General features: G+C 40.5%; 1 protein-coding gene across 1 annotated transcript in view; it reads right to left on the minus strand.

Annotated features, from left to right (window-relative positions):
• The window catches only part of MYO18B (myosin XVIIIB), a 764821-nt gene that overhangs the window by 668548 nt on the left and 82682 nt on the right, over positions 1-13591 (minus strand). The window contains 8 exon segments of the mRNA XM_040358554.1: positions 617-793; positions 6063-6152; positions 6154-6176; positions 7797-7808; positions 7811-7862; positions 11389-11612; positions 11680-11844; positions 11847-11913. Of these exon segments, the coding sequence (XP_040214488.1) occupies positions 617-793; positions 6063-6152; positions 6154-6176; positions 7797-7808; positions 7811-7862; positions 11389-11612; positions 11680-11844; positions 11847-11913 (810 nt within the window).

Here is a 13591-nt window from a genome sequence, read left to right on the forward strand (position 1 = left end):
ATCGTGTCAGAGTCGCAGTGGCGGTGGAGGACTGTGTCTGTGTCCCAACTCCTGAAAGAATGGAAGCAAGCAAACATTCATTGATGGGCACGAGTAAGCTGCATTGATGGATGCTGGTGAGGCTGCATTTGATAGGCGATTCATTAAATACGTGGGGTATACACCGGCAGGACAAAGGGGTGGCATCAGGGGTGGAGCCAAGGTAGGGGCAGCAAAATGAGGTTTCGCCTAGGGCTTTAAAAATCTTTGCACCAGCCCTGCTTATAACTTTTAAATGCCTGAAATGACCTACATGGCAGAATTACCAGATATTACCAAAGCTGCAGATTTAAAAGTTACTACTTACATATTAAAGCGTATATGATATTTTACTGAATGGGTTTATATTTAATACATTTTCCATTCAAAGTTGGAATGGCATGATCTTTGATTTGTATTGTGTGTTAGCAATTCATAATCACTTGCTCAAGTACACCTTGTTTTTAAAACAAAATAAACATTTTAAAACTAAATACGAGTATAGCCACCACCAACATAACCCCTTGTTATGTGCCCAATTAAAACTGTTCCTTAAAAATATGCCACTATACAGTACCAACTACCAGCATTTCCTCACCTTGGTAGAAAAGTTTGTGACAGGTCCACTTGGTTTCAGTACAACAAGGTTTGGTCCGGCATTGGTGTAAATAAGCTGAGACTGGTATCGTTGCCACAGAGTGTTGATTATGCTGGATTCATTCAGACTGACAAATGTTGTTAGGTCTTCTGCATAGTCAAATTTGGAGGGATTGGTCTGATAAAAGAGTAAAACACTATTAATATTCCTGGACTTGCAATGCTACTTAATTTTTTCTCATGAATATAGTATTACCTATGTGTTCTTTTGATCCACTAAATACAGCTTAAACCTAAAAAGCAATTATAGATACTCAACAAGAGCAATAAAAAAGTATATGTGTTTATGTAATGATACCAGCATCTGGTCACATATAGATAAGGATTTGGGTTGGATGTGGGTTTAAGGTAAACCCAAGCCATTCACAGTTTGGGGTCCCTGCAATCTTAATGGGCCAATTTGCCTGCTTCCATTAACTGTAATGATAATGCACTGGGAAGGCCTTTGAATTTTGGTTAGCTGCTAACCCTTTCACTATAAAAGAGGGAGCAGAGCAGCCATAATATAAGTGTACTGGAAACTGTGAAACTGCATAGGGAGAGATTAAGGATTTGTTAGAAAGACAACTGTATTTTAAGGCCTCATTCAGTTGGCCAAATCAGGCTGGGGTGTGGCAAGTATCTTGCAGGAAACTGCAGCTGTGAGCACAAATGTGTGCAAAAATTTGTGGCCACTGAGCCTGTACAAAGCAATGAAAGTCTGACAGTGGCTGCAGTTTGTCTGCTGATGTTCGGATGTAATCACACCGTGAGCGATTATCTGCAGTTAGGAACAGATGGTCACCCCTGGATGTAAGCAGGCTAAGTGGCTGCAACTATCCGCATACACCTAAACTCCAGACTTGACTGTGTGAATGAGGCCTAATTCTAAATGTTATCTCTTTAGCCAATCAACCTTTGTCAATATATATATATATATATATATACAGTATACTGTAATTGGTGGCTTTTTTTAAACTTTTTTTTTGGTCGATTTGAGGTCCCTGGTCAATTTTATCATGCTGTCCTATCAATAGCACTTTTTTTCTTCAAGGCTTCTCTTTTAAAAAGGGATTTATGTTGTTGGTGTCCTTATTTTAGGTTAAACTCCTTTCCTTTTAAAAACAAAGAATGATTTTGTTTCAGGGGGTGGAGAGGAGTAATCTGGCGCACTACAAGGAAGGGACAGTCCATAAAAAAAAAAACACATAGAATAAGTCTTTGTATTCAATGTGACAAATAGGGTGACCTAATTTCCAAACTATAATTTAGGGACACCCCTCCTTCCCAAAAATCAGTTTGTGCTGTAACGAATCACAGCACAGTGATTGGACACAAGAGGTGGGATTAATAATTTCTCCAATCACAAACAGGGGGCACGGATTGTTCTCCTCCAGGCATTCCCGGCCAGGGACAAGTACTGTCAGTGAGTAAAGCAGTGATGTGGCAGCCTTTTTTGGGGGGCATCAGATTGTCCCGGGGGGGTGGCTGTGTCAGTTTCATTCCGGGGACACTGTATTGTCCTGGAATGAAGGTGCCCAGGACAGACCTGCAAAATGCGCGACTGTCCCAGGCAATCCGGGACACGTGGTCACCCTAGTGACAAAAGTGCTTGGCTCAGTGCCTGCTGCTGCTTAAGGAGCTAGAAGAGACTCTACAAGGCAAAGAAAGAGAGAGAGAGAGAGAGAGAGAGAGAGAGAGAGTGGTTGCCTTTTTGTTTCATTGAGGTTGTTTTATTCCAAAGCAAGCAAATTACAAAATCAATAGGTTTAAAAGGTTCATCAGAAAAAAGGCACTGCTGCAGTTGACTGCTTGTATGCATGCTAAGTCCTGTAGTTTTATGGAGCCTCCAGCAGCGCTGGTGGCTTCCAACACCTCCTGGATGGTCCTGAAACACCTGGGAGGCAGTGATGATGTTGGCAACTTGTTTTCTTTGGAATAAAACAACCTCAATGCTACACCTAGAAGGCACTGCTCTCTCTCTCTCTCTATATATATATTATATATTTCAAGGGGTATTATTCAGGGTTTGTTTGCCTGGATACATAGAGCTAGATTCACGTAGCTCGGCGTATAGTTGTGCCGGCATAGCGCATCTCATATGCGCTACGCCGACGTAAAATAGGGCGCCCAGACCATTATTCACAAAGGTCTGGCGCCGTACGGCGTAGGGTAAATAGGCAGGCGTAAGCCCGCCTAATTCAAATGTGGAAGGTAGTGGGCGTGTTGCATTCAAAATAGCCATGACCCCCATGTAAATTTTTCCACTAACGATCCGCGCATGCTCAGAGTCACGTCGCATATACTCCCTAAGATACTTTGGCTCAATGCTTTTGACGTGAATGTAACCTACGCACAGCCCCATTCACGTACCACTTACGTAAACGACGTAAAATTTGACGGCTGTTCCGACGTCCATACTTTAACATTGGCTGTGCCTCATATAGTATATATAGTTACATTTTCAAATCTAAAGTGCTAATTTTAAAGGCTAATATGTAAGTTATTGTTCTAAAAAGTGTTTGGGGACCTGGGTCCTTCCCCAGGCGACATGTATCAATGCAAATTTTTTTAAAAAAAAATTGACGTTTTTTCGAGAGCAGTGAATTTAATAATGCTTTAAGTGAAACAATAAAAGTGAAATATTCCTTTAAATTTCGTACCTAGGGAGGGAGTGTAAAGTATGTATGTGAAATATCGCATGTTTCCCGTACTTAGAACTGTCTCTGCACAAAGTGTAATTTCTGAAGGAAAAAGTCATTTAAAAATGACCTCGCGGCTATAATGAATTGTCGGCTCCGGCCAATTCAGAGAGAATTAATTCCTAAAAAAAAGCTTCAGGTCTGCTATGGATATTAAGGGGAACCCCGCCGTCAATGTAAACAAAAAAAACAACGTGGGGTTCCCCCCAAATATCCATTCCAGACCCTTCAGGTCTGGTGTGGATTTTAAGGGAACTCCACCCCCAAATTTTAAAAAAAATGACGTGAAGTTCCCCCAAAAATCCACACCAGACCCCTTATCCAAACACGTAACCTGGCCGGCCGCAGAAAAGAGGGGGGGACGAGAGAGCGCCCCTCCCCTCCTGAACTGTACCAGGCCACATTGCCCTCAACACGTGTCTCATCCCCACAACCATGGCTGGTGGTTGTGGGGGTCTGCGGGGAGGGGGCTTATCAGAATCTGGAAGACCCTTTTAACAAAGGGGACCCCCAGGTCCTGCCCCCACCCTATGTGAATTGGTAATGGGGTACATTGTACCCCTACCATTTCACGAAAGAAGTGTAAATAATTGTAAAAAACACACACACACACACCGTGGAAAAAAGTCATTTATTAAAAAGAAAAAAAAATCCAGCGGTGGTTATCCACTCTCGGTCCCCGCTGCAACGTTGTCGGTAGTCAGCGACGGGTGATCTCCTCTCCGCCGGGGTCCAGTGATGAGAAAGATCCATCCAGGTCCGGGATCCAGAGCGCAGCATCGCCGGCCGCCTGTCTCCACCGGAGACAGCCCGGCGAATGATGGGGCTGGAGCTAGTGACATTTCTTATATAGGTGAGGCTGAACTCGCACGGCTTCACTCCCGCAGCCCGTGTGAACCTGGGCTAAGAGATGATTTCTCCCCTCCAGAACCCTGGAGGAGGCAGTTCAAGATACTTTAATCCTCAGTGACCCAGAGGACTTTCTTGCGGGTGCATGAGCTCCATTATTATTCAAAGCCTGCGACAGGACCCGAGAGTTTGTGGCATCAAGGAAAAAGATCATTATTGGTTGGCAACCCTCCTTGACCAAGGGGAAAGGCTTGGAACTCATCCTGTCTCCACAGAAGAAGCAAAGGATGGAATATCTTGAGGACACCTTAAAAGAGAGTTTATGTAACACTTTTTCCAGACTCTGGTAGATTACAGTGTCATGGAAAAGCTTGTTTTGAGGCTTCTGTTGGTCAAAGTAGGAGTGGCGGGGGCAGCCTCAGTGAGGCATTTCAAAATAGTTTTATCCCTCGGCGCACAGGGCTGACAGCATCCACATCGCATCAACAGCATCTGCATCATATGGTGGAAGATTATCAAGGGGTGAAAACAGACAAGGAGGGTTACTGGGTCATGAGAATAGACCACTGGCCAGAACTTGCCTGGTATGCAATTGAGCTGCTGGGCTGCACTGCATCCAGCGTGCTTTCTAAAATGGAATTCAGTGCTGCCGGACATTTTGTGATAGATAAAAGAGCATTTCTGTCCACAGACTCCATTGTCCGGCTGAAATTTATCAAAATGAATGACTCCTGATTAGCAGCAGCTATCAAGCCCCTGATGCTGATGTCACTGATTAAGTGTTTTGGGGTTCTACGTGATGTTCGAAATTTATGGCATGTTCGGCCCATACTGTATAACAAAAAGCTTATCAGACCACACCAGCAGAGATAACTGCACATACTTTTTAACTGTATTTTAACACTCGCTCTGCTGCTTCCTTTGTCATGTTTGGGATCACTTACATACACAGCCATACAAAACTGCATAATATTGAATCAGTTTTGAAATACCATACTTCAACCTCTTGAAAGAAAGTAGAGCATTACAGAAAATGAAGAGGCATAATAATCGTGTGCACGGGAGATTTGCACAGAGACTTCTTCACATGCAAGAAAGTGCAATAACAAGCATTAACTGAATTAAGAGACTAATCTAACCTTTGCCTGAGCCAGTAAGATTGCAGGCATAAACAGCTGCAATATGCCTACAACAAATTAAGAAAATTTGCAAAAAAGCTCTTAGGAAACAGATTTTTCTCCTTCACACCTTTTAAATTTTTGCAAGGCCCTGGAGAAGAAAAGCAGCAAGATCCTCATGTATAATGCATTTTCTATCCAGCAAGACTGTTAATCAGAAACACCCACGGAGCTCATTTTAATTTTTAAAAATCTAAAAGCAGAAACGTGTACCTAGTTTGTGGCAGTCTCAAATAAGTGTTGCTGCCTGTTTCTTAGTTGAAGTCCCTGTTATCCCTTAATGATGTGAGCATCAGCTGCTGCATAGCCTAAAAGATAATCTTAATAATACATAACCACATACACATTCTGTTATCAAATCTTTAAATGTATCTTAAAGCTAAACCAAAGTTTAGATAAAAAGAGGGAAAAGGGTAATCTGATTAAAAGTTTAAAGGAGTTACCTTTCTTTTGTGAAAAAGTGAATACTTTCCTTTGAAAGAATAGGTAGTCTGAGAAACCTGCCCAGCCAAAAAACAATACTGTTTTGCTCTTTAAATTGTATTTTGCAAAATAACATACTAACGCAGGTCCTGCCTTGAAAACTCATTGACTCAGTAATTTTATAAGGCAGGTTCTAAATTGGGTTTCTGTTGAGCTCCTACCATATTATTGATTCCCCACTTTTTCATATACTCACTCTATGGATATTTTCTTCATCCACTTCTAGTATCCTATTTTCAGCATCAATGCGAATCTTGACTCTCCCATCTGCTAACTCTGGAGTTCCCCTCATCCGGTTTTAATTCTGTGGCTATAAGCACAAGGAGTTAACAGATTTAAAACATATTATGCTTGTCTCAAACATCTTCTTTATAAAAGCTTTGCTACCCAGTTTCTTTAGAATTACTGTATATAAAATATTTAAAGAGATTTTCCACTTTCAGGAAGAAATTATAATATTCTGTGCCATCTAGCTGATGAGATCTTCTAAAGCCTCGTACAGATGGCTGGTTTTCCCGACGAGAAAACTGCGAGGAGAGCTTTTGGACGGGAATCCCAGTTGTGTGTATGCTCCTCACCGAATCCAACCGAAAAACTGCCCAAAAACCGCCGGACAAAAGAGAACCAGCTCTCTTTTTTCTAGCCGGGAAAACCCGGTGGAGACTTTTGCCCTGTGTTTTTTGACAGTTTTCCTATGGGAAAAACTGTGATGGAGCTGGGATTCCCGACCAAAGCTCCATCTCAGTTTTCCTGTCGGGAAAACCAGTCGTGTAGTGGGGGGAAAGACTGACCTGAGCAGGTTCTCGGCCTCCCCCTCAGGATTTCCGATGGGAACCTTTTCCCGTCGGAAATCCCACACGTGTTTACGGGGCATAAGCTGGTATTTTTTTTTTTTACGACCATAGAGATTCTCAGGACACATCAAAATACCTAGAATAGTAGTTCACAATAGTGGCAGATAGTCTACTGGTGGCAGTAGTTAGGAGTAAAAATTCTAACATGAAAAGCAGATGTGGGTGCTTTTGCTTTGTGTGTCAAATGTGTTTCTGCTTACTATGAAAAAAAGGGGGAATTTATGATTGATAAGACCAAATCAGACACTTTTTGATTAGCTAGGTATGATACATAAAGCATGGTTTAGAGATAAAGGAGCTGTGTGAGAACCTTAACTATTCATGTTTGATGGGTTTTATATTTAAAAAAGTATAAATAAATTGTATTGTAAGTCTCAGCTGATTCATGGGTAAATTTAAGACAAGTTGTTTTCACAATTTAAGACTAAATGGTATTGAGGAAACACTGAATAACTTGACAAAACATTTAATAACATTTCACAACAGTCAGTGAGAAATTCCTTTTAGCCTTAGCTTCTATACCATGTACATGACTAGACCTCTCAAAAGTAGAAGAGTCTTCTATAGCTTCAGAGGAATCTTCCATCATGCTTACATTGTATGTAGCTTTGAGGTGAGTATGATGTGTTCTGTGCCTCTTTTCTTTTTATTAGTGTATTTTAATTATAAAAGTTATTCTTGCATTAGTGTAAAGAGAATATGTCCTTATTGTGCTTTGTATTTGACTTAGCATGTCTGCTATTATTCTGCATTTTATCAGTGGGTAACCTTTCTGTGACATAATATCTATTTCTAACCATGCTTCTAAATAGCTCCCAAATTAATACATTTAAATTCATGTGCTACTTTTTCACTTAGCTTCCAACTGAGCATGATTTGCTCTGTATCCCTTATAAGAGGTTCTGTAGATTGAATTGTGTTAATTTCTACAGTTATACCATGGGCATACCTGTAACACTTTGTTTAAACATTTTTAAAATAATATACATAGATATCGGCGTACTGCTGAAAATAACAAGTATTGGCTTCAATCTTTGAAACATGCCATGGAACATCAACCCATGTATTACACGTACCCAGTGTGAATCATCTTTGTGTACGAACCAAACTTGTTCTGTTTCATACCACACATCTTCCAGGACCTAAGGGAAAAGAAGGTTTTAAACTAACAGATATTCAGGCAAGACTTGAATCAACTGTGAAGCAAATTATTCTGCTACAGTCATGCATTATTAAGAGGCTTGAATGATATGTTTTAATCCTACATTGCTTGGCTGGAGACTCTTTATTAGCTTATTTTTCTAGAATAATTCAAGAGGACAAAGAAAGTATTAAGAACATTCTCAAAGTAGTAAGTAAATTGCTATAATTTTACTAGGAATTAGAGACCTTTCGTTCTACCTTTCTTTATTTAATTATAACTTATGTGTTGGTACATGAATATGAATTATTTGTCCTTTATTTTAAATGTGCTGGTTTTAAGTGAACCACAGTGTTCTTAATGCATTTCCTTAATAAAAAAAAAACATCTAGTGACCACTTCTAAAAGGATACATTTGTTTTCTACCTAGAATACCTAGCCATTGTACAAGTTCCATATTTTGGGAGGAAAAGACAGCATATGGTTGTAGATGCAAGTACAAGATAGACATTGGTTTAAAACATATATAAATAAACAGAGAATACAGTGCTCTGTGTTATTATCAAAAAAAAAAAATGAAGAAATCAATTAACTCATCAATTCATTAAGTGTAATAAATAAAGTTCAAAAATATATATAAAGTGCATTAGCTATTTTTAGTGTCAAGTGCCATAACTTACGTGCAAAGCAAATAGTAAAAAGTCCTCCAAAAATGCAATCTTGCCAACATATGTTCAGGTACTTTTAAATTCCCCTTTTTAAAAGATTAAGGCCCAGATTCTCAAAGGACTTATGACGGCGTAGCGCCATGTACGCCGTCGTAAGTCCGAATGAGAGCTGTCGTATCTAAGAGGCTGATTCTTAGAATCAGTTACGCATAAATTTGGCTAAGATACGAGCGGAGTAAGTCTCTTACACCGTCGTATCTTAGGGTGCATATTTACGCTGGCCGCTAGGTGGCGCTTCGGTAGATTTCCGTGTTGAATATGCTAATAAGCGAGATACGCCGATTCACGAACATACGTGCGCCCGGCATAGCAAGATACGTCGTTTACACAAGACATACGCCGGCGTAAAGTTACCCCTCATAAAGCAGGGGTAAGTCATGTTAGGTATGGACGTCGGAACAGCATCGTGTTTTACGTCGTTTGCGTAAGTCGTCCGTGAATGGGGCTGGATGTAAGTTACGTTCACGTCGACTAGGCATTGTGCGGGCGTAATTTAATTTGAAAATTCGACGTGATACTGAGCATGCGCGCGCATGCGCCGTTCGAAAAAAGCGTAATTTACGTGGGGTCATGATTAGTTTACATAAAACAACGCCCCCTGCCCCCTGTTCCTCATTTTATCTAGGCGCGCTTACGCCGGCACATTTACGATACGCTGCCGTAACTTTAGACGCAAGTGCTTTGTGAATACAGCACTTGCCTCTCTAAGTTGCGGCGGCGTAGCGTAACTACGATACGCTACGCCCGCCTACATTTACGCCGCTGACTGTGAATCTGGTTCCTAAGTCTATGATACTTCATCCAAAGAGTAAACACACTCCAGTCCCTCTTGGGGACTACTCACGAAAATGAATAACCACTTAATTTAATAGGCTGGTCTGACCAAGCTTTATGAAAAACTTCTAAATACAGAAGAGCCTCTCCTTCAACCAGTATCAACTCCAGTGCTGTAGACACATAAGTATGGCATAACAAAAATGGAGATAATCATAGCCCTAAACTGCATTTATTAAAAAATATTTTTAAAATAAGTTAGAAAAAAAACACTAAAGAATAAATTGTTCAGAAATATAGGAGTCTCTGCATACCACACTGTAACTTTGCATGCGCACGCACCTCTGTGTACAATGAAGTTCCTGTACCATAACCCCACCCAGCGGTATGCCGTACCTATATGTATACACCACTAGAGCTGACATTGGTGGAAGGAGTTGATGAGTTATTAATTGGTTCATTCATTTTTATAGTTGATAACAAAAAGTTATTTACTGTATGTATGTATGTATGTATGGTATATATATATATATATATATATATATATATATTACACAACTATTATATTTGGTAAAACATAACTTCGGACATTTTGTTCGTTTTTTGTGTGTGTAGACAAAGTGGGGAAACAGATTTTTCATAAATGGGTCACATGACCCTATGACAATGTAGTGTAGTGTTCTGTCAAATACGTCACTACGTGCCCTGACAGGAAGTGCTATATTCTGCAGTGACAGAAAGTAAAGGGCATATACCCAACAGGTGCACACCAGGATATTACCACCACACCATATTTTAATAAACAAAAAGAAAACTTTAATGTCACTAACATAAAGAAGTAACATTTTGAAGCCCCTAGAGGCCGTCACTACCGTCTGCTGGTGACATTAATGTGTTCTGTTTGTTTATATGAAAATGGGTGTGCTGGTGGTTTTCTGGTTTGCACCTATGCTGTGGTGGGACCATCTGCCATTTCACCACAGCACCCTATGAGACTTGTTGCTGGGGCTTGCCCCCTCCACACTAACCGCAGTACTCACTCTGCACTGTCGCCATTAACAGAATGGCTTGTATATATTTTTTGATAAATGTGAGGCATTCTATGTTTGGATGAGGTGAAAAGGAGGGTGGGTGATGTCATAATCTCCAAAGTAAAATAGTACTAATTTCTTATTGTCACTTATTTCTTGGCCAGTGCAGTATTGCAATACAGGATTTGTTTACTCTGTTGCATAGATATTACATGTTTGTCAACTGCCTGTAGTCAGGATTATCCTACACTAAAATACTGTAATTCCAGAACTTTATCTCTTCTCTGGTTTTGTAACTCTGTGGGAGGCACAGTAATAAGAGGTTGTCCCTTAAAGCGGTTCTGAAGGCTGAAGGTTTTTTACCTTCATGCATTATGCATGGAGGTAAAATAACCTTCTGTATGCAGCAGTCCCCCCAATACTTACCTGAACCCCATGGCGATCCAGTAAAGTGCACAAGAGTCTCTGTTTTCTGGGGACTCACCCTCCTTATTGGCTGAGACAGCAGAGGGAGCCTGTCAATCACAGCCAATGAGGGAAAGAGGGGGCAGGGCAGAGCTGCGGCTCTACATATGAATGGACACACAGAGAAGCGGCTTGGGAGTGAGCATGCTTTGGTGCCCCCATTACAAGCGGCTTGCTGTGGGGGCACTTGGCAGGAGGGAGGGGCCAAGAGTGTCGGGGGGGACCCGAGAAGAGACGGATCAGGGCTTGCTCTGTGCAGAACCACTGCACAGAGCAGGTAGGTATAACATGTTTTTTTTAATGACTTTAATATCAATTTAAAGATTTCTCTTTTCTTTCATCCAGTTAATGGCATCTACATAACAGCTTACCTTTGTTGGAGTATTTATCTGTTTTTTCTGTTTGTTGTCCTTTAACTTCATACTCCTGATTGCTGTCCTCTTGCATGTTGTCTTTAAGAACATGAGTACTTTTTTGGTAGTCTTGTCCTACTCCCACTTTCTAAATTGGAAGACTGTGCACTTTCTACAGGAACTGTTGGTAAATGTTTGTCTTCAGGCTCTTGTGATTTGCCTTCTGTAGTCCTTGCTGGCTGACATATTGTACCTGCAGAGTCTTTAATTGCCTTGGATTCATGTTCCTGTGATGTCTGGCATTCTTTGGCACTCTGTTCTGATGATGGCTTTTCACTTGCTTTCTTACCAGTCTTTTGTTCTTCTTGTGTTTTAACACTTGGTTTTTCATTTTTGTGGTCTGCAGGTGTTTTCGTTAACTCTTTACTAGTCTTTTGTTCTTTTAGTGGATTGTCATTTTCTTTAGATATTCATTGGTTCTGCTGGTGGGTTTTGCCTCTTTGGAGGGCTCTTAAGAGTCTTGAAACTGAGGCTACGTCTGCCTGCTTTTTCTGATATTGGTTCTGGTGCTGCATGATTGTCTCCATTAAGTCCATTCATAAAGACATTATTTTTCTCTGCCATTTCTTCCCTACAGAGAGAATGTTTTCATCCTTAAATGCAAACTGTTGAACAAGATTATTGTTCAGTTTTCCTGGAGACTGAAATACAATGACAACATGTGAAAATTAAATAATTTTATTTTTTTCTCTTGTTAACTTTGTTCTGAGCATCTCAAAACTGAAAACTGTAATACATTGGTTTAATATTAGAAGATGTGCTACTGTATGTATATAGTTTTATAGATATTCCAAATGTCGAGCGGGATAATATAGTAGATACAGTATAGAAAATGACTCATCAATGTTTTACAGTAAGTGTTATTCTTTTATTTCTCACTATGGCATTTACCGTATGTCTTATAATCTAAAAGGCCAAAATTCTATAAGAAAAAGATGGATGGCTTTGAAGGAATTTAAAGCTTTCCAGGCCAATGTGATATTTGTTCAAGAAACTCACTTTCATGAGGGGTGTTCTCTCAAGTTTGCTATGAATTCCTTAATAATTTATTTTATAGCTTTTGACCCCTCGGGTTGCTATACTGATCAGACGTTTGGCACCTTTAAAAATTGTCTCCTCAATTTGAAACCCCCCATGAATAATTTAGATTTTTAGATTTCAGACTTGCAGGCATGCCCCTTGCATTAGTGAATGTACAGTATATGTGCCTGACTCTGGTCAAATCAACCTCATACCAACTTTGAAGGCTTAAATTGTTGCATCTGCAGTTTAAGCATATACAATTTGTGTTTGAGATATAATCAAGAGACTGTTACACTATACCGTATTTTTTTGGAAATGCATACATGTACAACCCTTCTGACAAACAGTGGTCAAACTCTTAGACCAACTGTTAGGCCTCGTACACACGACCGTTTTCCTCGATAGAATCCATCAAGAAACTTGGTGGCAGAGCTTTTTTGCCGAGGAAACCCGGTCGTGTGTATGTTTTTCATTGAGGAAAACTGTCGAGGAACTCGACGAGGAATTTTCTTCAACGGGAGTCTCAATTTCCTCGTCGTGTTCCTCGTCGGGCTGGTTTTCGACGAGAAACACGATTGTGGTGTATGCTAAGAAACCCGCGCATGCTCAGAATAAAGTATGAGACGGGAGCGCACCTTCGGTAAAAAGTAGCGTTTGTAATGGAGATAACACATTTTTCACGCTGAAAAAGTGCAAATCGTCACTTACCAAACTTTTACTTAACACGCAGTAACATGAGATTAGGCAAAAGCAGCCCCAAAGGTTGTGCCAGTGGAATCAAACTTCCCCTGCCATTGTATTGTTGTATGTCACCGCGTTTGAGAACGAGGAGATTTTGTCTTGAACGTTCCTCGACAAGGCCTAACAAGGAACTCGTCGAGGAAAACAATGTGTCTTTTCCGACGAGTTCCTTGGTCGTGTGTACGAGGCCTTAGATGCCACACTAACACAAGATATTGCCTTCTTGGCTTTCCATACCCAGGAATCTCTAAGTACTTTAAAGTGCTAGTTACCCATGTATTGACAGGTGCAAGGGGACTTATCTCTTTAAATTGGAGAACCACTAACCCCCCCTCTAAACTCTAGCTATCAGACATAAGAAGGATGGAATGCCTCATGGCAAAACTGCAAGACAACTTAAAGCTATTATAAAATCTGGACTCTTAGGATCAGTCTCCCTTTGGCTTGTCAAACTCCACCTCACCCTGATGGTCTTGCCTTCCTCTGGACATTACCAACCTTTTCTTCCCCCTTAGCTTACATAATCTTTACTCCCATCTGCTGTAAAATAAATAA

The sequence above is a fragment of the Rana temporaria genome, chromosome 1, assembly GCF_905171775.1.
Source record: "Rana temporaria chromosome 1, aRanTem1.1, whole genome shotgun sequence".
Lineage (NCBI taxonomy): Eukaryota > Metazoa > Chordata > Amphibia > Anura > Ranidae > Rana > Rana temporaria.